The following is a 23,460-nucleotide window of genomic DNA, read 5'->3' as shown; positions in this document are numbered from 1 at the left end:
AAGGTGAGGAGACCCTTTGACATACCTAGAACCGGACGGAAGAGGAACACAAAAATCACATGACTTTCTTTTTCTGGTTTCTTGAAATTTCTGAATTTTTCCAACCAGCTCTAGAAATACCTGGGATTGACAGGGAGGTGGGGAATGGGGTGGTTCCTTTGTCTGTCTTCTGAAGGCTAGTTATGTGCTAACATTGTGTCTGTGGCAGTGGATTTCAAGGCTTGCTCCTTCATTGGGGATTCCTGGCATATCCCTGGGCTCTCCTGTACCCATTCCTCCTGAGGTGTCCCCAGGCACTGGCAGGGGGTCCTGGCACTGCTTAGTCAGGCCTAACCATCCTTCCCGTGTGCCTTTCAGCACACTGAGCTCCTGGAGGACTGCGAGCTGCTCCAGGTGGATGCGGAGGAGCTGGCCGAGCTGAGAGGCACCGTGCGCAGGTAGGGGATGAATGGTCTCGCTCTCCAGCTGTTATTTCCATAGGTCCTTTTGTCTCGCTGCTCTGATCCCTGCATTTATCCCCTTTCCTTTCCAGCTAGGGCCACCCTGCAGTGTGGTTTCCTCTCTCTTATCAGGAGGTTTTCTTTCAGACACACCATCCTGGATGCCTTGGCACAGGGCAGCCACCTTAAAAATGAACTGGAGCATTCCTTGCATGCTTCCCTCCCCACTCGCCTTCAGGCTGCAGCTTCCTCTGGGCTCCAAGGACATACAGAGAGAGGCAGGCAGACGACAGTGGGCAGAACTCCTTAGGAAACCCTTTTTCTCTGGATCCATTGCAGAGGAATCCTGGACTCCTTGTGGCAAATGCAGGCGCAGTGTAAGCAGGCACAGCTCGCTGGCATAAATGGAGTTGTGCCCGCTTACATGACACTGCGGCTGCATTTGGCCAGTGGAGTTCTCTCCCTGACGTGGCACCAGCACAGACTTGGCACTTGATTCTGCTCCCATGGATTTCAATACTGGGGTAGCCGTAGTCGAGTGAATCTCTCCCTGCCTAGGCTCTAGTGCAGACTGTTCCGCTCCTGGGTGAACTGCAGTCTCCTGACCGCGTGACACGGCCTAGCAAAGGCTTCACCCTGTGTCCCTGGTTTTGCATTAGCAGAGTCACAGCTGCATCGACCCAGGGACACAGCTGCTGGTGCCAGGAAGTCTCTGGTGAGGCTGGCATGCTGTGTCCCCACGTACACACCCAGGGTCCAGTTTCAGACTTGAGTGCCCAGGTCTGGGATTGGTAGCTCAGATTGGCACCGAGGTGCTGAAAATGGACATGGGTATATGTGCCAGCCTGAGGTCCCAGATACCCAAACTTGGGCGCAGGGAGGATGGAAAGGTAGTGAAAAGCTTGCTGGGTCTGAGCCCAGCTGCCCCACTCTACGAAGGGTTGCCCGTGCTTCCGGCCCATAATGCTGTCATCTTCCATTCATTAGAGGGCAGTGGGGTCCCTACCCCTAGGGGGATGATCCACTGCTGCCTGGCACTATGGTGTGGGTGTGCTGCACCATTCTGATCGGGCAGTGTTTGACCCTTTGCCCTCACTTTGCACAGGAGTGAACGACTCCCCAAGGCTCAGGACAATGGAGATTTGGGCCCCTGCAAGCCACTGAACCCAGCTGAGTCCAGGCTCCGAGAGGAGAGCCGTGGTGCTCTTTGTGGGACTTTCCAAAGCCCCTAAGTGACTTAGGAGCACACATCACGGGCAAAGTCAATGGGATTTGTGCTCCTGAGTCCTGTCAGGCATTTTGAAAGTCTCACCCCTAGTGTAAATTTACAACCCTTTTTATCCCCTAGCCTGAAGGAAGAAAATGGAGACTTAATGAGACAGCTGAGGGAGCAGCAACAGGCCACCCAGCTGCTGCAGCTACAGCAAGAGCTGGCTACAAACACAGTAAGCAACAGAGAGATGTATGCGCCCTTTTCCTCCTCCGGGGAGAACTCCTAGACACATTGATCTGAAGGCCAGAAGGGATCATTCTGATCATCCAGTCTGACTCCCTGCATAGCCCAGCCCAGAGACCCTCACCTAATGGCCAGTTGCTCTGCTCCTCTCTCTCCCTCTCATCTCCCCTGTCCTGAACACAGTGTCCAGTGGTACACCTGGGTGCCCACAGTGCTGCAGAGACACCAGTCAACCCCTGCCTCCCTTTTATTTTCATCTCCCTGCTGTAAGCTGCATACAGTATCATATCTCACCACTTGATCCGGGGATGTAAATCACAGCCATTATCAGAGCAGGCTGGAATGAGTGAGCAGAGTTCTGGCTGAAGCCCTGGCACGTCCCGGTTCATACTTTCTTTAGCATCTGACTCAATCATAGCAAAACAGGTCAATGGCTGTTCAGGGCAGCTCCACAAGCCAGGGTTCAGCCTCAGTACCACTGGAGGGAATGAAAGAGGTCTTTGGTTAAATACAAGCTGCTGTTCTGGCCAGTTTCAAGCCTGGGGGCTGGTGGGTTCTGGGGAGGTGAATGATTGGTTGATAACAAAGATGGAACCAAGCAAAGGACATTATGGACTCACTGTGATAGATCCTAGCTCTCCATGTGCCACCCACCCCCCAAACACACACAAGGGAGGCAGTTCCTATGGGGGTAGGTGGGTTTGTTAAGGTGGGGAAGGTGCCAGATCGGGGATGAGGGAAGCCAACACCTCAAGTTACTTGAAAAACCTCTTATATTTGTTCCTTCCAGTCTCTACCGGGATCAGGCTCAGAGAGGACTTCAGAACAAGAGGCCCTTTACAAAGAGATCCAGGAAACCCAGTGAGTTCTTGCTTCTCCTGTCATGCTACAGAACTACTAGATTGACTGGCTGGGAAGTCACTGGCAGGTGACAGGAGGGAGATTTCTTGCCTGGAAGACAGTAGGGAACAGCTGTTCTTGTTAATTGAATGGCTCATCCGCCATCCAGTTGGAGGCAGTTACAAGCCAGGACTTCCCTGTTGTATAAAACCATAGGAAGACTCTAACAATGAGAGATCTTGGGTCCCTCAATATTACCCACCAGGCCCGAAGTAGTGTAGGGTGATGATGGGCTGTCTAGTCAATGTAGGCATCTGCCTCTTTTCCAGGCTCCTGCAGACCTAATTCATTCCCTATGTAACTCTGCTGATCATGGAGTTGCTGACTTTGGATCCTGGTGCTCACAGAGTTGACCAGACTTTCTTTTAAGGATCCTGTGCCATGGTTTAGGACAGTCTCTTATTAATTGGCACACAAGTAGCAATCTATCCCCAGCTGTAATGTGTGAAATGTTGACTCTCCTGAACCACTGAATTCAGCAGCAAAATTCCATTGGGTTGCTATTGACAAATCAAAAAAACTGGGGCTAAGATCCTGTTTATGACACTGGAGATTTATTGGTTTACTTCTTGGTTTCGTCCGTCCTTTTCTCAGATTGGCTTCCAGGGAGCCAGGCCCCATTGTGGAAATCTCTGGTTTCTCTGGAAAATAACTGGGTTCCCTGCATTTGTTTCTTGTTAGCGACAGGATAAAGAGGCTGGAGAATGAAAAAGCTGAGATGAAGTCCGAGATCAGGAAGCTGAAGGTAGGAATGGCTTTGTTCCTATCTCCATGTGCCCGATTTGCGGCAGGGATGTATGATGGTTTCAGTTACAGTCTTGGGAGCCTGGTGGAAATCTTTTCTGCTCCCTAGAAACCCAGGGAAATATCTCCTTCTGGGATCTGACTCTGCTACAGGGATACATTACAATTAGGCCATGCATTCACATGTTATTTCTACCCTCAGTCCACCTGGAGCACCCTCTCTTAGTGCTGGCTCTCATGATACCCTGGCATGATGGATGGACTTTCAGGTGATTCTTTAGTGGACTAGGTCTTCCCCTCCAGGAATGGCATCCTTGTGGATACTCAGGCTCCTGTACTCTCCGCAACATCTGCCCTTTAGGGGTCCCACTGTCACATCTTAAGAGCAGATGGAGGTGGTGCTTTTGTTATGGTGTGGAACCCCCTTGGCCTCCATCTTAGCTCATTCCTCCCCCACCTTGACTTTCCTTTTCCAAAGGTATTTTGAGTGAGATTCTGCCTTGGGTTGGATTTCTCTACAGTCTGCCAGTCTCTAAACTACAGCAAAGTATTTCCATTTATTATTAAATTGGGGTGCCAAGGAGCCCCAGCCATGGCCCAGGACCCCATTGGGATAGGCACTGTACTAACACAGAACCAAAGAGATCCTGCCCCCAAAGAGCTTATGACCTAAATAACCAGTGACTGAAATGTTTGTGTAAACTTCTGTATCATAATTCTACTCCCCAGCCCTCAGAGCACACTGGCAGTGGGGAATGCGGTGGACACAAAAGGGTGAGTTCCTTCCTTGGCTCTGGTCCCCCATCTATTCTTTTCCAGCCTTGAGATCTGCCTGGTGTGTTGTAACAATTGCCCGTTATCCAGGGGCCAGCCATGCTGCTGTGATCCGCGCGCACTGGTGTCCCACCAAGCATGGCTTTCAGGGCGGGCGGGCATCGGGAAGGTTCATACACATCTTGCTTTCTTCCCCCTCTGGCAGCTGGACGGCGCTTCCGTTCTGCGGATTGAACTGGACGCCTGTAAGCAGGAGCTGGAGCTGGAAAAGAGCCGCAGTCAGGCTCTGAATGGCAAAGTGCAGCTGCTGCAGTCCAGGCGCTGGGACAGTGCTACTCCCCCACATGAGGTCGGTACCGTTCTAGGTGTCTCCAGAGCAGGGCTGCGTGTTGTACCCACATCTGTGCCATGATCTCTACTGAGCTATTTTCTATTGCTTGGTGCTGCAACTTCCCTAATGCTCAAGCGACATGATGGTGACTCCATAGCGATTTCATTGTACATTTAAATACCCTGCATTTTAATTGTGCTCCTCAGCCCTTACAGCATCCAGCCCACATGGGGCTGATCCGGCTTTGTCTCTGATCTGGCCTAGAACCTTAGTATCTCGTGACCACGGTTGCTTTTCCACCTGTTCTGTTCAGTGTTTGTATTGGAGCCGTGCAGAGTGTGTACACATCTGTGCTTTGAATTTTGGCTGCACCCTGGTAGAACTCTCTGCTTAGCTACCAGCCAGGTGACAGTAACAGGATTCAAACTCAGTCCTTGCCACTCTGACTACAGAAGCCTCTGTCTGTTAAGCTAAAGAGATAACACTGTTCATTCAGTTGGTAGAAAGGACTGTTACAGATGTGCCAACCCTTCCTTCCCCGGTAGAGGGCAATGGTACACGTGCTAGTATATCAGACCCTGTCTGACTTAGGCCCCAATCCTGCAATAGACTCCATAGTTGCAGATCTTCATGCCCCCGCTGACTGCACAGGCCTGTGATAGCAGATCCTGATGCAAGATCAGGGCTTTAACCACTTCCTGGGAGTGATTGTCTGGAATAGAAATGCAATGGAAATTGGACCCTGCAGTGTCCCTGTCCAGTCTGGCTCTAGCTGTGAGCTGCAAATAACCTCAGAACACACCTGAAGAATTAACAGATACTGAACAATAGTAGCCAAGAAGCCAGGGCTTGTGGCTAAAACACAACCCCAACAGGCAGGAGACCTGGGTTCTGTTCCTGGCTCATTTGCTGACTTGCTCTGTGACTGTGGCCAAGTTGCGGCACCTCTTTGTGCCTCAGTTTCCTTTTCGGTAAACTGGGGTTAGTGATACTGACCAACCCCACTGGGGAGCAGTGGGGCATTGGCATCACTGTCTGGGAGGTGATGATGATGTACTTCTGCTGCAGCAGGAGTCCAGATTCAGCCACCTCTTTGCAGAGGACAAGGTGCGAGCTGTGTGCCAGGGAGCAACAGGTCTGAGCTGCTGTTGCCTAGATGACATCTCTGTGTGTATTTTCCAGCAGATCAAGTTCCCAGCAACCTCCAATACCACAGCAACATCTGGCTTAGAGATGGATTGTCCCGTGTCCTCTCCAGGAAGGTGAGTGTCCGTCTGTCTCCTGAAAGTCCATCAGTCCCATCCTGCATGCTGCCCTGACATACCCATATTCACTATGCCACATATCCAGCAGCATGTCTGACTGTCTCTGTGCTATCCACCTTACTCACCCCATTCTCCAGGCTGTATGTTACCAATGGCCAGCCTTGCAGGATGGCCATCCTGCTGCTTGAAAAGGGGAACAGGAAAAGGGAGACCTGGAAGGAAAGTGAACATGGATCAGACTTTTATCTGCATGTGGGCTCTTAAAGTGATGATCGCAGCCCCTGGGGGCGTTGGAGGACACCCTAGACAATGCTGTAGAGCAGAGTGAAGGTCCTTCCAGGGACTCTGCTGAAATGCAGATCATGTCCACTGATGGTGAACGGCATCTGCTTTGTATCTCAGTTCTCAGATTTCTAGTCCTCAAGGAGAACCGTTGGCCATGGAGAGCCCTCAGGGCTTGATGGCCTCAGGGGACCTGTCTGAGGTGGAGAGCCTGAAGCGGAAGCTCCAGAGGGAGACTGCATCCCAACAGGAAAAGGAGGAGCTGATCTGGACTCTGAGAGAGGTGCAGGCTGGATGTGTACTTTACAGCTGTTGTGTGTAGAGACATAGGAGGTGAAGGAGGGGGAGGGTAGGAATCCCAGAGTGCTCTCCAGAGGACAGGATGGGTATCATGGAGTGTGATACCTTCTCTTTGGTCCCTTCCTGCTGATGAGTGCCTCCTTGGGAAGAGTCTGTGGGCCAGATTCTACTGTTATGCCAGGGTGAATCCACGGATAGTGGAGTTGCTCTGGGCTCATACTGGCTAATGGAGAGCACACTCTGTTCCCATGCGGCTAAGGAACTTCTCCTAACTATGGGGTTCAGGGGGTTCTGCAGAGCCCAATGACAGGAAACCAGGACTGAGACACTTGGCAGATGATAGTTACACAAAGGAAATACAGAGATCCCCCCACTGTGGGGATGTACCAGGAGGGGGCCAGCCTCAGGGCATGGTGGGAATGAATATGTGCATTTCTGCGGGGGATGCCAAGAGATGAGGACACATGAAAACCAACCACCCATCTTCCTGGAGAAGAAAGACTCTGCAGGCAGGCCTGGGAACAGCATGAGGAGGGTGCCTAGGAAGAGAATGGGCAGGGAGGCTAAATCTCCTTTCTTTTACTGCTAGGAATTAGAAGAACTGAAACTAAAGCAGCCAGGAGACATCAAGGTGAGAGGATACACCCTGACGTCTTTACACTGTTAGAGTGACTTGGTACAAGGTACAACTGCAGCCGTGCCAGTGGCGTTCAGTAACCCATCTTGGCAGGGGTGGCCTGCAGCCTCTCAGAGCAGCCAGTTCTAGGGGTCTGATGCCACAGCTGAACGAAGCACTTATGCACATGCTTGATTTAAAGCCAGCGGAGTTGCGTAGATTTACACCAGCTGAGGATCTGGCCCTGGAGCGCTTTGTCCTTGGTTTGTTGTTTTCCTTAGTCTGAAATAAACAAGCCCCTGTTTTGCTCTGTGAGTCTGGCAGAAATGTGGTGCACGGCTTGAGGTTCTTATCTGCTCCTCAGTACTGTGGTCTCTGAGCACCTTGTCATCTTCAAGGTATTGCTCTTCCCAGCCCCCCCCATGTGGTAGGGCAGTGCTATTACCCCGTTGTACAGCTGGGGCGCAGAGAGGCTGAGTGATGTGCCCAGGGTCACACCAGAAGGTCTATGCTAGAATAAGGAATTTAACCCAACTCTTTCAAGTCCTGGGCTAGTGCCCTAACTACTGGGCGACCCTTCCTCTCCAATGGGGAAGAATGGCAGGGTCCTGGGGAATGGAAGGTGTTGAAATAAATGGAAATTATTATTAAATGAATATAGTTGCTGCTAAGCCAAGAACATGGTGACACTGGCCATAATAATCACACGCAGTGTAGAGCCCTTCTGTGTTTCCCAAACAAGCCAGGAAACATGCAGAAAGCCTTGATAGTGGGGCTCGATCAGAGAACACGCTGCATCCACTTCTCTCTGTAAGGAATACGCTGCATTTCAAGGGTCTGAGTGTTATTCCATGTGGCACACAGCTTCCTTCCCACCTGACCAACTTTTAGGCCACTATTTGGTTGAGCATTTTGGACTCTGACCTTCCAAGAGAGCGGCATGCAGGCCCAGGAGATCTCATTGTACGATCAAGGCCTTGGAGCTATCCAGTACATTTGGGCAGGTCTCTGACTCAGTCCTGGGAACTTTTGGAAGAGTTCTAAGAGGGTCAAAGGTTTTGCTTGGACATGAATTCCATGGCTGGTCTATGCCTGGCACTGTGTCAGGACCCATGGACAGGGAGTGGGTGAGATACCCACCCTCATCTTCCACTGGCATCACTTCTCCTCGGTGTTGCCATATAATGAGTATTGTTGAGAACTGAGGTGACGCATTCAAACTGTCACTCGGCCATGGATTAGCCCCGGCATGGCTGTGGAGTTTGACAATACTCCATAGGCTCACGCTGGCTTATGTGGACATCTGTAGGCTAACACCTGAAGCTGGTTGCATCCCATAGCTGGGGCTGGTGTAGGATCTGCTGATCTGGTGTGCTGCGTGACCTTGGCTAGAACAGCCTGTATCTTGAGATCAGGGAATGCGGCTGGTTTTATATTACATCCATTTCTAAAGCACCCATCACTGTCGTATCTGGAAGCGCTTTCATAAATGTGCTTGGAAATGGAATACCCCCTAATGGCGTCTGACTCTCTGCTCCTCCTGCACAGCTTATTGGCAGAGGAGACTCATGCCGATTTTTCTCTCTCATGCTTCAGGCCTCCCTGGAGGAAGTAGACACAGAGTTAGCGCTGGTCCGAGAAGAGCTGCAGAAGGTTTGGGACATGCTGAAAACACGTGATACGGCGCTGGAAGAACAACACCTGGAGTTAGAATCGGCCAGGAGCCAGGTACCAAACTTGTCTGAACATCCTGCAGAGACATGCCGGGTTATTACACTATTATTTGATTCCAGGAGCACTTAGAGGCCCCAGCTGAGATCAAGGCCCAGTAGTGCTAGGCACTGTACCAACACAGAGGATATGTCTACCCTGCAATCAGCAGGTGTGATTGCAGCATACCTGCTCTAGCTTGGATGGAGCCACTCACTAAAAATAGCAGTGTACCCTTGGCAGCATGGGTGATGGCACAGGCTGCCCTAGTTCTTAACTGATCAGGATTGTACACAGGCTGCAATTACACCTCCCCATTGCAGTGTAGACACAGCCAGAGTGAGACTTCCCCTGATCTAAAGAGCACCCAGTCAGAATAGACAAACCAAAGGATGGCATGGGAAGGGAAGTGATTTGCACGTGGTCACTCCATTGACCAGCGTGGTCTCTCGAGTCCCAGGCCAATTCCCTGTCAGTGGAACCAGGCTGCCTCTCCCCTCAGACGGACTCATCTCAAAGCGGTGTGTGTTTCTGTGCCAGTATGTGTCCGTTGGTTGGATCAGCTCCCTTAGTGGTTCCCCAGAGTTCACTGCACATGCCTGGCAGGTGGCTGGATTAGTCCCTGGCTGTTTCTGGAGATCTACCTCAACCCCAGTCTGAGCTGCCTACCCCCCTCTCTTGAACATCAGCAAATTAGATTGACCAGCAAAGAGCCCTTCCTACTCTGGTGTCAGGCAGGGGGTGACTCCCTGGGATAAGAATACAGCCCAGAACCAGCCATTGTACTGTCTGTGAATAAGGAACACCAGCGACAATATCAGAGGGCTTGTCTGGGCTAGCTGCTCATCTGGGGTAACTCAAATAGCCCTTGCGTAAGTAGCTAGCAGAGAGCAGGTGTGGCTGATGATGAACTAGGTGACTTCACTGAGTAATGCTAACCTGCATCCTCTGTCTATTGCCAGTACACTGAATGCAGCTCAGAGAAGCTGAGACTGGAACAACTTGTCGCCTCTCTGGAGCACCAGCTGGCGGAGAGGTACGGAGCTAGCAGGGATTCAGTCCTAGGGCAGTACTGAGCTCTGGGTGCTTCATATGCCGCCCCCACCAGGGAAATCCCAGGGGAGGCTGCGCTGTCTCCACTGCATGGCACAACTCCCCCGCCATGTAACTTTAAAAGGTATGCGCCAGAATCATCCCTGGTGTAACTCCGGAGACTCCAGTGGAGTTGCACCGGGAATGAGCCTGCCCCTGTGTCTGTGAATAGAACAGCCATTGACCTGCAATGTGATGAGGTGGTGAGTGCAAATCCAGTAGACCTGTCCCTTCTAACATGTCTCCAGGTAGACCAAAGCTCTGCTCCACTAGCCTTTGGGAAGTTCCCAGGGGACACACCACCCCCATGTGGAAACTGGAGATGCACGTGGGAAAGAAACAGTTTATTGCTTTTCAGGGGGGCATTTCTGTGCCTCTGCCTGGCTGCTGTAGTCACCTCATTTATAGCAGCAGCAGCAGAGGGGGCCCAGTGCCAGAGATGGTGACGTACAGAGAGATCTGGGTCCAGCATTCTGGAAGAGGGGGGCAGTTTGGGTCGAGAGTTTTGGTTCAGACCCATCTCTAGCAAACGGTTGTCTCAGCTGCGTCGAACCCCGCTCCAGCCACCAGAGAGAGGGATTGCACTAGTTATTAAAGGGAAACGTTCCTCTTGGGCATGTGCCAGAAACTTCCTAGATGCCGCAATGTGTGGCAGCCAGCATTGAGGCCAGGACAGCCTGCCCCACAGTCAGCCCTGGGAACGCCAAGCATCAGGAGCATGAGAGGCACTCCTGGCTCAGGAGGCAAGTTCTCTCTAGACCCACCAGCCAAAAGCTGGAGCTGGGCCATATCCCTAAGGTGTTCACCAGCTGGGGTCAGCACAGCGGGATCCCGAGCCATCTGTAGTACAGCGATAACATAGGTAGCTGCGGATGAGTCATCTATCCAGGCCCAGGAGCCCATCCTGTGCCAGGAGAGTGGTTTGTTAAAAACCTAGTTATAAAGCAAGCCCTTCCACCATGGCGTGAAGGCTGCCACAGGCGGGTTCTGGCAGGCTCCCCACATGGAAGCCCTATGCTGGGAGAGCAACTGAGAGCCAGTGTGTCCCTGCAGAGCTTAACTGCTGCGCTGGGGTGGAGCTGGGCCCCAGGTCTTCCAGAGCAGAAGGGAACTGATGGGAGCCCTTGGAACTAGACTGATAGGGCCCCTTTCAGCCAGAAGAGCCAGGCTGAGGGCTGGATGGCATGGAGCTACGGCCCCATGTTGGGAGTGGGATCGGCCAGGGAGAGGGGGAGGAGCAAACTAGGCTCTGCCACTTTGGGAGAGGATAGTGTCGGCCATGGCGCTAGCTCCTTGTACTGGCCTGGGTCATGCCGTGCAGTGGGGAAAACCATGGGAGATGGGCAGGGATGGGCTTTCCCTGCAAGCTGCCCCTCACAATGAAGTGAGCTGTATTCTTTTGGATGAACACATCCGATGAAGTGAGCTGTAGCTCACAAAAGCTTATGCTCAAATAAATTGGTTAGTCTCTAAGGTGCCACAGGGACTCCTTTTCTTTTTGCGAATACAGACTAACATGGCTGCTACTCTGAAACCTCACAAAGTGTTATCCTGACTTTTCCATCAGGCTTCTCTCTCCACCCTTAGTGGGGGTGGGGCTCCTTAGGGATCTGCTAAAGGCCCTTATGTCTCTCCACTGGCTCCAGGACACTTCAGCTTTCTCTGCTCCTGGGAGAGCTGCACTGCCAGCACTTCCCTATAATGGAGACCCCCTCTAGCCTGGGGGGCCTCAGGCTGGACTACCTCTCCTGCATAATCCCTGTAGGTTTCCAAGGGGAGCACCAGTTCCACCCCTGTCCGCCCATCCCTCTCCACATGCCCTGCCTGGGTTGAGGGATAGAGCAGGGATGCTGCTGCAAGGAGTGGCTGATGTTTTCCCGTTGCTCACAGGACCTGTGCATGGAGAGTCCTTCTGTGCACTGATCTCTGGGGCACAATCTGACCCCGCGAGCACAGTCTCGTGTGTGCTTCCTCATCCTCCCTCGCTACCTACACAGTAGTCTGGCCCTGCATGTGCATGGGCTCATGTCACCCACCTCTGTTTAACAGGGAGCAGGTTGGTTACCAATGGGAGGAGCCCACCCCTTATAGCATCTTGAACTCCCTGCTTGGGGCTCTGCTCAATGCTCTTGAGCCATGAAGCCTTATGGGACCGTGTGGAGCTGCGACAAGAGCAGCATGAGTTACATGCGGCTGGAGCCTCTCGAGATCGGACAGACCTCCAGGCCCCTGGTTACAGACTCTGCAACATAAAAGATGCTGCAACAGTGGGTGGACCGGGGGGTGGAGGCTATTCCAGAAAACAGGCAGTTTCACTAAAGCAGGGACTTGTGTCCACAGAGAGCAGGCGTTGAGGCACCTTCGACAAGCAAGTGAGATGGAAAAAAACAAGCTGGAGATTCAAGCCTCTTCATTAGAGCTGAAGGTAACGCCTGAGAAAGCTGTGCATCCGTGTCCCCGCTCCATGCAAGGGCACTCCAAGGAAAGGCTCGTATGATTTTTGTGTGGGGGGTGTCACTAAATTCGTACTGTGATCGTAACACAGATAGGGCCAGATCTTCCTTTCCAGCTCCATCTTGCCCCATCTGCACAACAGCGTCACACTATGGCTAGGACTTTCCAGAGGACTCCGTGGCAGGTCGGATTTTCGAGTGCTTGGCCCCCACAGGTGGGGCCAGATTTCCAAAAGAATCCAGCAGCCAATGTGCACCCAAGAACACGTGGCTGATTCTGAACAGCACACTCGAGAAATCTGTTCATAACCTCAATCCTCTGAAACATTGTGGCCATTGCGTGAAGCTCTTGGGATGATCAGAGAGGACAGGGCAGGAGAGAACCTCTTGTGCCAGAGACTATCCTTTGTGCAGCTGCACAGGTGTGTCCTAGGCCTATGTCTCCTCTAGTCTGCCCCTATCTCCATGACATCCCTGGGCAAGTTAATCCAAATTGTCTAGCTGCCCTAATTTACATTTTCCCCTCACACGCTCCGGCTGCTACTACTTGTTACATGGAGAGGATGGACAGGGGAGGATACCCAGGCAGGCTGGGGAGTGGTTGGGGGGAGGATACTAGGACAGGCTGGGGAGTGGTTGGTAGTGTGAAGCAAGAGAGCTAATTAGCACTGACGGTGGCTATGAAGCCATGGAAATGCTCTCTGCACTCACCATCCCCTCCCAACATCTAGCAGGCTGGAGTGAATGCTGCCGATGAAGAGCGAGGATGATGTGGGATGTTATCGCGGGGGTCTGGATGGCTCAGGAGACTGAGGCTGAGCTGTGGAGCCACTGGTTCAAATCCAGCCCCGCTCCTTGGGCTCTTAAAAGCTGGTGGCAGGTTGGCAGCCACCATGAAAGGAGATTGGGGTTTTGGCCTGGCTCCTAGGGGATGGAGGTGTCTGCATTTAAAACCGCACCCCCACAGCCAGCATTAGTGCAATCCCTGCTGGCAGTCGCAGGACAGAGGACAAGGATCAAATGGGCCACGGGAACTGAACTCCACACTCCTCCTTGTGGGGCTTCCACTAGGTCAAGAGAGAGGCACATTTGCAGTGTGGTGGAGGAAAGCTGGTGCGGCTGCTGCCTGTGCTATACCTATGGACAGAGGCCGTCGCTCTCCCGTCCCAATAGGCTATGCTATCCCTTAGGTCAGAGCCTCTGTCCCACTGGAAATCCTGGACAGTCTGTGGCTGTCTCAGTGATTGGCCCATGCGCAGGTCACACATTTAAATGCTCCTGTCTGACCTCCCCTTTGCATCCTGACTAGCTGGCAGAAGTGGAGGTCCTGAGAGACGACGCCCACCGACGCCACCAGGCATCCGGCCCCACAGAAGTACAGAGCTGGGGCCTCAGGCAGAGCCGTGACAGTCACTCCCAGGGAAAGTGCTCCCGGTGTGATGCCTTTCTAGCCCAGCTGAACAAGATGATTCAAAGTAAGGGCTTCTCCCTGTAAATGAAAGCTGCTCTGACTCACGGAGGTTAGGAGGCTCAGTTCGTCAGCATTTGCAGAGGGCCTGGAGATCCCTGATGGCAGGTGCTGGAGAATCACTAACTGGACTCTGAGTTCCTTCTTACACAAGTGTGGTGACCGTCACCTGCTGATCCATTCTTTCTGCCTTCCCTACATGGTCACCCCGAGTCTAATGTCCTCTGCTGGTTTGACTTGCTCAGCTGCTCTCTGCAGGGGCAGTGGTGGCATCTTGGTCCCTCCTGTTCTCTCCCTTTGGCCCAACAGTTCAGTTTCCAGAGGACTGAAATACTTTTGACTGAAGTCTTGGGCTTAATCTAGGGGGAGCTGGGTGAAATTCTCTGGCCTGGCCCATGCAGGAGGTCAGACTAGATGATAGCTCAGACTAGATGTTAGCACTGGCCTGCTAAACCCAGGGTTGTGAGCTCAATCCTTGAGGGGGCCATTTAGGGATGTGGGGCAAAAATTGGGGGTTGGTGCTGCTTTGAGCAGGGGTTTGGACTAGATGACCTCCTGAGGTCCCTTCTAACCCTGATATTCTATGATCTGATGGTCCCTCCTGGCTGTTAATTCTATTGGCACCCTGGACCTGAACATGATGGTTAACAGGAAGACTCTTTTGGGGCGGGGGGTGGGGTGGGGTTGGAAAAGGCACTTGCTGGCTGAGGAGTGCTGGACTCAATGTTTGCAGCTGCTGTTATAACATTTTCCTCACCCCGTCTCTCCTTCACTGTTTGCTTTGGCTCCAGGCTGTACAGAGAAAGGGGCTGTGGTGCAGGAGGACCAGGCCTTGACCTACCTGTGTGACCTGCAGGGGCTCCTCAAGGTGAGTGACAGCAGAGGCCCCCTGTGGGACAGCACAGCTCATGCAGGGGTTTTAACATCCCCTGAAGGAACCCCAGTCCATTTCTGGGTCCGTTTCTGTCCCGGTTCTGCCTCCAAAGGGCTCCCACCGGGAATGCAGGGTTGCCGGATGATGCTGCAGGGATGTGGAGAGCTGCTCTGTGTGCCGTCTCAGTTGTGACCCTCAAATCTGCACCGTGTGTCTCACTGTAACAAAGTCGGGGAGTTAGGGGCGTGTTCAACAACCCCAGTGCCCATCGGTGGCACCCTCTGGGCACAAAGACCTCAGACATAGCCTTGCCTAGGACTTTGTATCCAACCACCTAGCTGCTCCTTTAGTATTTTTAGTATGGTTGTGAGGTCCCATTGTGCTAGGCGCTGGACAGAGACTAGAAAACAGTCCCTGCCCTGAAGAGCTCACTTCACTTTGCTTCCTCACTTCTTGTCCCGTTTACACAGGGGTGGAGGGCCCACAGTTCTCCTTCGGATCCATGGCACTGGGGCATAGGTCTTGGAGTTCCAGCCCTTTTCTTTCCATCGTATTGTCAGTCTCCCATGCCCTTTCTTGCCATCCTCTTACTCCCAGGCGTTCTTTGCTGTTCTTCTCCCGTTCCTATCACATGTCCAGCCCACCACAAACATGCACTTTCCAATCTATCTATCGCTCACAGTCCCAAGTTCATCTTCCCCCTAATTTCTTCCATGTGCACACTGTCTACCTGCCACCTGCCTGCCATCCTCCTCAGTATATTATTTTCTACTGCCTGTATCTTCTTTTCTCCCATCTCCGTAAGACCCATCGTTTCAAACCAGAGAGCAGGCAGGGACAAACACACACAGCGTACGCTTCTCATTTCAATTTGTGCCTTAATTGCTGATCCCACAGTACTCCTGCCACCCATGCACATTGCTCTTTTAATTCTCCAGCCCTCTCCCCAGTGGCACTAATGTAAGTAGGGGAATGGTCCCGCTATTGTGGGGAACTTTCCTGGCTTATACACTACACTGGTGAAATGAGCTAGCAAAAGGATGAGTCCTCACTCCCACTCCTTTTACCCAGAGACCTGCCTGACCTAGAGGGGTCCCCTTCCACGCTCCTGTGTGGCAGAGTCCTCATAACCCCAACAAGGCTGGGCCCAGGATTCCTGGCAGGCTTTACCCCCAGTCTTATCATGATCACTTAGGGTAGGGGGCTAAGGTGTCCCCACTCCGGGGTGCTCTCTCTGCACTGGACACTTTCCTGACCCACTGATCATTGCCTAGAGTTCAAAGCAAATACAATTTATTAAACAGCAATCAATTTTTAAAAAATAAGGAAAAAATGGGAAAGGTTAAAGGAAAACACATCACCCCGTTCTGCAGCACGGGGACATCACAACCAGCCGTGGCTGGAATGTCAGGGCAGTTCACAACCTGTTCCTCTCGTCCTAGGCCTCATGCCCAGGCCCTGGCTGTGCTGCAGGGATGCTGCGGGTCGGACGCTTGCTCTGGCAGGGGCCACACACCTTCAGGCTCTAGGTGGCAGGACCCTTCTTCCCAGCATCAGTCCCCCGTCAGGGTTACGATCCCTCTCCAAGTCTGGCCAGCAGGGCCTCTTGGCTGGGGGCATCTCCCTGCACTGGGCCCGCTGCCCAGCATCCCCCTCGCTCTCCCCAGCTGCTCACCGCACCCAGCACCAGACTGCCTGAGCTCCAGCTCCAGCCCCACTCTGCCTCGACATCCCTAGAGCTTTGCCTCCTGGGCTGCTCCTCCGGCCCCTCAAGCTCCTGCTCTCTCCTTAGCTCTGCCCCTCTGGGCAGGCAGCTCCAGCTCACATGGAGGACGGGACCCCACACTCCCAATTCCCTTATTGGCTTCCATATGTTGTCAATCAGGCTGACCTAGAGCATTGGCCTCTCCCCATTGGCCCTGGGGACTGTCAGTCTCAGGGTCTTGATTTCTCATCAGCCCATCTCCTTTCTAAAAGGCCCCACTAAGTTCCAGTGAGGGGCCAGCAGTCCCCTTACACTCAGCGTACTTCCCAAGTACACAAATTCTTTCTTCCAATTCAGCTTCTCTCCTAAAACATCAACCAACAGCGCTTCTTCCACTGTCCCTGCTTGCATAACTCCAGTTCCCTCTGTGTTTCCGTTCAGACCATGGGCTTCAAACACAGATGCCTGCTCTGCTACTGTATTACCAAGCTAAAAGACAAGGCAGACAAAGAGAAATAGACCCATTGTTGCCCTGTCTCCCATGAGACCTATCTCCGCTCTGGTTGGAGTAAATGCTGCAAATTAGGCTCCACACCCCCTTGAGTTGGTCCTAAACAAACCAACATTTTACTGGCTATGGTCCAGAAACAGAGAGAAAAGCAGAGAGGCTGGGTAGTGGTTAGAGCACCAGCCTGGGGCTTGGACGAGATGGGTACATTTCTGCCCTCTGCCTCCGTCTCCCTGTGGGACCATGGGCAAGTCACTTAGGGCCAGTTTTCCAGAAGGATCTAGGTGCCCGATGCAGCTAGGGGCCCAGTGGGATTTTCAAAAGCCTATTGGCATTGTTAGGTGCCTAAATCCCTTTGAAAACCTGCCCTTAATTTCTCTAGTCCAGCTCTCCAAAGGGAGTTAGGTGCCTAAATACCTTTGAGGATCTGGGCCTTTGAGCCTCAGCTACCCATCTGTATAATGGGGTTGGTAGCTCTGTGCTGCCCCCCAGGGGTGTGTGAGGATAATACATGAAGGCTCTGGAGGCACTCAGCTCCTGTGGTGCGGGGAGCCAGGTGAGTCCTAAGACAGTCAGATACAACAGCAAGACATACAAACACCATGGACTGCATCACTCAACTGGCCCTAAGCGTGGTAACAAAGCATCGCAGGGCACATCCCCTTATCAGAATGTCACTCAGTCAGGTTGCTCCTGGCCAGCTCGCAAAGTTGCACCCTCTTTAAGACACCTGCTCCCCAGCCTCAGCCTGGGTCAGTCTTGCCTACTGCTTAGCCCATGAGATATCCAGATGTAGCAATGCTCCAGGCTGTAAAGGCACAACCTGCCTTTCTGGGCCTCAGTTCCCCATGGGTACAACATAGCTAATGCCACTCCTTTTCTCCTGCACTTTAGCTGGCTGGTCTGTAACATCTTTGGGGCAGGGACCAGTTCTAGTACAGTGCCAGGCACAGTGGGGCTCTGATTGCGCATGGAGCATCTCAGCAGAACCATGATACAATAGTCGTTAAGTTAGTAACACCATGGTGATGGGACAGTTCTGAGACCTTCTTGGAGATCTAGAGAAACTGCCCTTTCCAGGGAGACATGGGACAGCCCCTAATGGGCTAAGCTCTGACCACTCGTCCATTCAGAATCCCTGCATTGTAGATGGTTCGGCTTCCCTGAACAGTCTCCAGGGTGCCTTTTTGACCCCTCCACCCACTGGGGCGAGGAGATGGAACTGAAATAGAACAGAGCGAGAGATCCGAGTCCATTCATTGCTCTGCCCTGCTTATGTGGGTCTGTTTCTCCGCAGAGGCTGAGTCACTGCGCGGCCGACCAAGTCACAAGGAGCCCCCAGGAAAAGAGCCAAACCCTGGAACAGCAGCATCGGCTGGTGACCGAGCAGGTAACAAGCCATGCATTTGGCTTTGTCTCGGGCTCTCTGACTCATCATAGTCTTTACACTTCTCTGAAGCGGGCAGGTGGTCTCCGGGGCAAGGGAACCATCACAGGCAGAATTCTGCTGTCAGAGCAGCTGTGTGAGCATGGGCTCTGGCATGTGGCTGCGTGAACATGTTCACATTGAGGGGAGGTAGCCAAAAGCCCTGACTGAAGTTGCATGGGGCATTTGAGATTACAGGGATGGATGGAATATCCCAGCTAGCTGGAGCAAGGCACAGGAAGGCAGGGGTGGCTACAAGGAGCTTGGGAAAGTGTGGGGGTATCCCAAGGACCCAGAATGGATGGAAAGTAGAACAGGCTTCCTAGTTACTGTCCAGAGCCTCTTGCACCTGGAGATTTAGGCCAGTGCCAGTGGGGGCTCGTAGAGCCCCTGAAATTCACTCTCTGCTGCTCCAACAGCTCAAGGGCTTGTTCAGACAGAGGCAGCAGCTGCAGTCAGGGCATAGGAAGCTGTCGAGAGACCAGAAGGACAAGCGCTCAGTGGAGCAATGGGTGAAGAAATCTTAAGTGGTAAGAACTGCCTACCCCTGTCCCCGCCCCACATTAGTCCAGCTCCATGCAGCCCATCTTCACACCCAGGAGGCGACTGCAGTAAGGCTGGTGCTGGTTTGGGGTGTTGGGACACAGGCAGCAATTGGGAATGTGGGAGTCGGTTGACTGAAGGGCTGTCAGGTATGAGCCACGAACCCAGCAGGTACTCCTGGTATCTGCCATGAACCCACTATCGTCTTTGGTCTCATGTGGTTTCTGCAGAACACAAGAGGAGCCATCAAGCCGCATGGGAAACCTCCGCAGGAGCTAAAAGAAAAGCAGCAGCCTATGCCAGGAGATCTGGGCTTCTCCAACAGCACCGATGAAGCGCAGAGCCTCAGGCTGCAACTGCAAGAGAAAACAGAAATGGTATGGCCCTGCCCTGCCCCAGGGAACGCACCACAGCTCAAGGGCAAGCCCGGTACTGAGTGGGAAGCTGTAGATCTGGCTCTCCTGAGGCAGCATCAAGCGGGCCAGAGGCTGCAAATCAGTTTGAGCATCAGTGCAAACTCCTCCTCTGCCATCCACCATTATGGAAGGATCCCCAGGCCCATGTGCTGCAAGAGCCCACCACGCTCTGTGCATCCTACTCCACACCTTTATCCCTCTGCATCAGATTCTCTGTCTGCCTGTTATGGAATCTGCCATTTTCATGGCCTCCCACTAAAATATGTAGATGTGCAAGGGGCCATCCAGGCAGCATACCCACCGCAAGGTTTCTAACAGAGCTGCTCTGCGTTGTTTCCAGATTTCAGCCATGGCCTCTGAGATCCAGGGACTGCAGCAAAAGAACGAACACCTGATGAAAGGTAGGGTGGCGGCATTGCCACGGCACCAGGCTGCTGCTTGCAGCTGTACTGCAGGGCAGCGGGAATGGGGTGCTGGGCCAGCGGAGACCGAGGGAGGCTGCTCATTTAAAAACAAACAGTAAAAAGTGAAAGCTCAAGGCCTTTCTGCAGACTAGGGCCTGATCCTGGGAGATGCCACGCGCTCTCAATCCCACCTGGTTTTAATGGGAATTGAGGTCGCTCAGAACTAGATCCTCAAAGATGTTTAAGGGCCTAACTCCCATTGAAATCCATGAGAGTTAGGAGCCTAAATATCTTTGAGGATCTGGGCCCCAACGCCTACATGAAGAGAGACAATCTCTCTCCAGATTGAGGCCTATGTTAGGAATCACCATGTCTCTGAACAATCCAACAATCCTCCATGTCTAGGATCCTGCATCTAGTTTCTGGATGCGTCAGAGGAAGGCAGGACAGCCTCCAGGGCACACAGCGCAAGCGCAATATCATGCCATGATGGGAAGGCGTGTTTGAGCTGGGACATTAATAGCCTTTGATATTTTTACCCTAACATACGTGACCTCAGCTGCTGCTATTTTATAGACTAGATTTCAGCATTTACCCAGCCGTTTGCCTTAGTAACATCCTGTGGCAGTGAGTTCTGCAGCTTAACGCATATTCTGCAATTTCAACCTTACCTTTGGCAGCTGTAACTGGTTTGCTTTATAATTCCATTGAGTTCCCCGCTCCCTTTCCTGCTCTTTGATTGGAAAAGGTGACTGGGGGTCTCTGCTTGACCATTCATGGTGTTCCACTGGGAGAGCACAGTCCATCCTTGCGAGAACCCATGACTGCAGCGGAATTGCAACAGGAGTTAGTCCCAGTGGTCTAGCACTCCTTGCTGAGGCCATTGAAAGGAACTGCCACCTAGAGCTTTGCAGTGGAATTGATCATCTGATGCCCGGTGACAATCTCCTTCCTCTTCTCCTAACAGCAAAACTGCGGTTTCAGCAGCAAATCCAGGACATCCGCAGCCTCCAGCAGCAGCGACAGGAAAGGAGCGACTCAGACCTGCTGGTTCCTAGGCTCTCCAGCCGGCAGGAGCTGGAGTTGGGGCTGAGCCAGTGGAGTGAAGGCTCTGCACCTCCGTCTGGCGGTGATCCCCATGCTTCCTCCCTCTGCCCCCTATACAGCAGAGCGGCTCTGTACCTAGCCAAGCTGCCTGAGGCAGGAGACGAGCTGCGTTGCTTCAGTTCTGAAAGCAGTGGCAGTCAGTCCCCCAGGTCCCAGGCAGGGTCAGAACTGCCAGTGCTACCGCTGAGCAAGCTCCCTGCTGATCCTGTGACCGGGAAGCTGCCTCCCCCTTCCACGCTGCCCCTCCCAGCCTCCAATTCTGCATCTGGCAAATCCTCCCCTGAGGCCCGCTCCTCCCCAGTGAGCCCCCGGAGTCAGCCTGGCAGCCAGGAGTCCTCGTACACTCCCAAGGGAGCAGTGCTGCTCTCGCCGAGACCCTTTCGGGCACAACGACTGGGCTCGCCCTTTAAATTCAGAATGTGCCCGGAGCCCCCAGGGGAAAGCTGTGGCAGCTGAAGCACCCTGTCCGTTGAGGTCAGACTAGATGATCACAACGGCCCCCTTCTGGCCTTGGAATCTATGAATCCTGCATGGCTGGGTACACGTGGCTTTGAATGATCTGCTCTGTGCCCTCTCCTTATCCTCTGAGCTGTTTGCCGTAGAGCCTGGCTGGTAAATGAATGAACATAGCATGTTCTCTTGGAACTGGCTGTTTCCCCCTGGCAGCGGGGAAAGGTGGTCTCCTGACCCTTTGGGTTGGAATTCAGATTGGGGGCATTACAGGGGAGGGGCTGTTCTTGCACTAGTTGGGCAACTAAGTCCAACGGTCCTCAGTGCCCCGCACACCTGGGCCTCCTGGAGCAGGGAGCCACCAGCGTGGTCTGTGAGCAGCAAATGGTTCGATGTACGCTACAGGTTCTTCCCCTGCCCTCCTTGCCCGAGCATCTGAGCACCTGCAGCTCATGCGTTAAGGGATTTGACTCACTTTTGCCATGCATAGTTCATGCTTTCGCTCGTCTTCTCCCCAGGGGAAGAACTGTGTGCCGTGGAGTGTTGGCAAACATACCCCCTGCTCTGTGTTTATATGGGCAAGGGCCAGTCAGAGGGGTGCGCCTGGCACCTAGACCATGAGGTGGGGAGGGTTGTGACGGTCCTTAGGTTCATCCCACAGTCTGAGGCTGGCCCCCAAGACAGCTCTGCCTCCTGCACAGCCGAGCTTTACCCTGAAGTTAGGAAGTGCCTTGGTGCCACAGGAGCAGAGCCCAACCAGGTCCCAGCCCAGAGCTTTAGGTGATCTTCTACATAGGCTGGGCCTCTTCTATTCCCCTGAGATGGGAAGCTTGCTTTTCCTTCCCTGGACAGCTCAACCTCCAGAGGGAGAGGCGGCTGTAGACAGAGTACCCCAAGCTAAGCAGGCTCAGCTGCTGCATTGAGGAACAGGCAGCAGAGCGGGCCCATGTAGCTCACTGCCTCCAGTTCCCTTCTCCCTAGCAGCCCTGCCTTCAGAGCCATCAGGCAATGATCACTCGGTGGGCCCACCTTTTACATTGTAAGCAAGATCTCCCTTACTGCTCACTGCTGTGCTGCCACAGCCCTTCCAAAGCGCCAGAAGAGTTGGTGGAGGGGGCAGGTTCCCCACTGGCAGTGTTTGGGTTTCCCGGGGAGGTGGGTTTCAGTGGTGGGCAGCTAAGGATTGTCAGCATAGTCACAGATGGATCTGATTTTTGTGAAGGCCTGATGCCCTCTAGAGCAGGCCTTGATCCTCTCCCCCAGCCCTCCATGCAGCCCTGTGCTTGCTGTGAAATCCCCTTGGCATCGGACACCGATCGCTGTCCCCGCAGCTGATTTCTGGGGTGGGAGCGAATCCCCACCCTCATTATTCTGCTTCCTGTGTGGATAATGTGTCTGTCTTCCATAAAGGACTGGAATGTGCTCTGCTGCCTCAGACTGTTCTTCTGCTGCGCCCCCAGGGACAGGAGGCTGGGCATCAAGGCTGACTGGAAGATGGCCAAGAAGCTAATAGCAAGGAAGCCTTTTTACTTGAGTCGGGCCGGAGTTCTAGATCTAGGGGGAAGAGAGCCAAGTTCTAGTTCAGCCCATTGCTGTGCTAAGGGTGCAAGTAGGCTCCCCAGTGTTTGGCGTATGGGGGGGGGGGTTGGCTTCCTTTTCCAGATGGGGACACGCTGCCGATGAACATCTCACACTTAGCGCCCTGTGATTCGCTCACTGTTAGGGGTTTATCCTGCCACCCGTCACCGCCGCATCTCAGCCCCTTCGGTGTAAAATCAACAGCAACTGGAAGGAAATTAAACACCTTGTTCCTCCTCAGCTTCAATATCGCCCGCATTCTGCCCTTCTCACGAGGTCGCCAACATGGGCCTGTGTCAGGCAGGCCAGATGTGACACAAGAACACCATCTCCACCAGCCCAGGGACCATGGCCGTTTGAACCCGCACAGCGACGGCAGGGCTGGAACGCCCACGCCGTGCACAGGCCACAGGAGTTAAAGGCGACTCATAATAATAGAGGGCCTATGACACACAGGTGAGCAGTTCTAAATCCAGTAAGGAGAGAGCAGTGCTGTAGCTACACAACAGCAGTTCCTCCGTGTGTACATACACACCTACAGTCCATGTACATATACGTCCCCTCAACACAACCAACAACCCAGATTATTTAACAGCACCATTCACCACCGAGACTTGG

At 53.1% G+C, this 23,460-nt stretch overlaps 1 protein-coding gene across 12 annotated transcripts in view; it reads left to right on the top strand.

Moving 5' to 3' along the window:
- LOC119567174 (myosin-3-like) overlaps positions 1-22,686 on the top strand; it is a 39,191-nt gene extending 16,505 nt beyond the window's left edge. For 4 of the 12 annotated variants that reach the window (XM_043524185.1, XM_043524182.1, XM_043524186.1 and 1 more), the window contains 17 exons: positions 358-437; positions 1,789-1,885; positions 2,687-2,757; positions 3,478-3,541; positions 4,520-4,663; positions 5,828-5,907; positions 6,313-6,475; positions 7,082-7,123; positions 8,705-8,836; positions 9,781-9,854; positions 12,251-12,335; positions 13,673-13,838; positions 14,623-14,699; positions 18,216-18,308; positions 19,118-19,264; positions 19,644-19,704; positions 20,675-22,686. In XM_043524185.1, coding sequence (XP_043380120.1) covers positions 358-437; positions 1,789-1,885; positions 2,687-2,757; positions 3,478-3,541; positions 4,520-4,663; positions 5,828-5,907; positions 6,313-6,475; positions 7,082-7,123; positions 8,705-8,836; positions 9,781-9,854; positions 12,251-12,335; positions 13,673-13,838; positions 14,623-14,699; positions 18,216-18,308; positions 19,118-19,264; positions 19,644-19,704; positions 20,675-21,270 — 2,172 coding nt within the window. In that variant the 3' untranslated portion in view covers positions 21,271-22,686. Of the gene's footprint in view, positions 1-357; positions 438-1,788; positions 1,886-2,686; positions 2,758-3,477; positions 3,542-4,269; positions 4,315-4,519; positions 4,664-5,827; positions 5,908-6,312; positions 6,476-7,081; positions 7,124-8,704; positions 8,837-9,780; positions 9,855-12,250; positions 12,336-13,672; positions 13,839-14,622; positions 14,700-18,215; positions 18,309-19,117; positions 19,265-19,643; positions 19,705-20,674 lie in introns of all 12 variants that reach the window. The other 8 variants (XM_037910504.2, XM_037910503.2, XM_037910501.2 and 5 more) reach the window with 4 other exon arrangements.
- Positions 22,687-23,460: the final 774 nt, after the last annotated feature.

This window comes from Chelonia mydas, chromosome 10, assembly GCF_015237465.2.
Source record: "Chelonia mydas isolate rCheMyd1 chromosome 10, rCheMyd1.pri.v2, whole genome shotgun sequence".
In the NCBI taxonomy this organism is placed as follows: Eukaryota; Metazoa; Chordata; order Testudines; family Cheloniidae; genus Chelonia; species Chelonia mydas.
The sequence above is the reverse complement of the archived record's forward strand: the minus strand, read 5'-3'. Positions and strand labels throughout refer to the sequence as shown.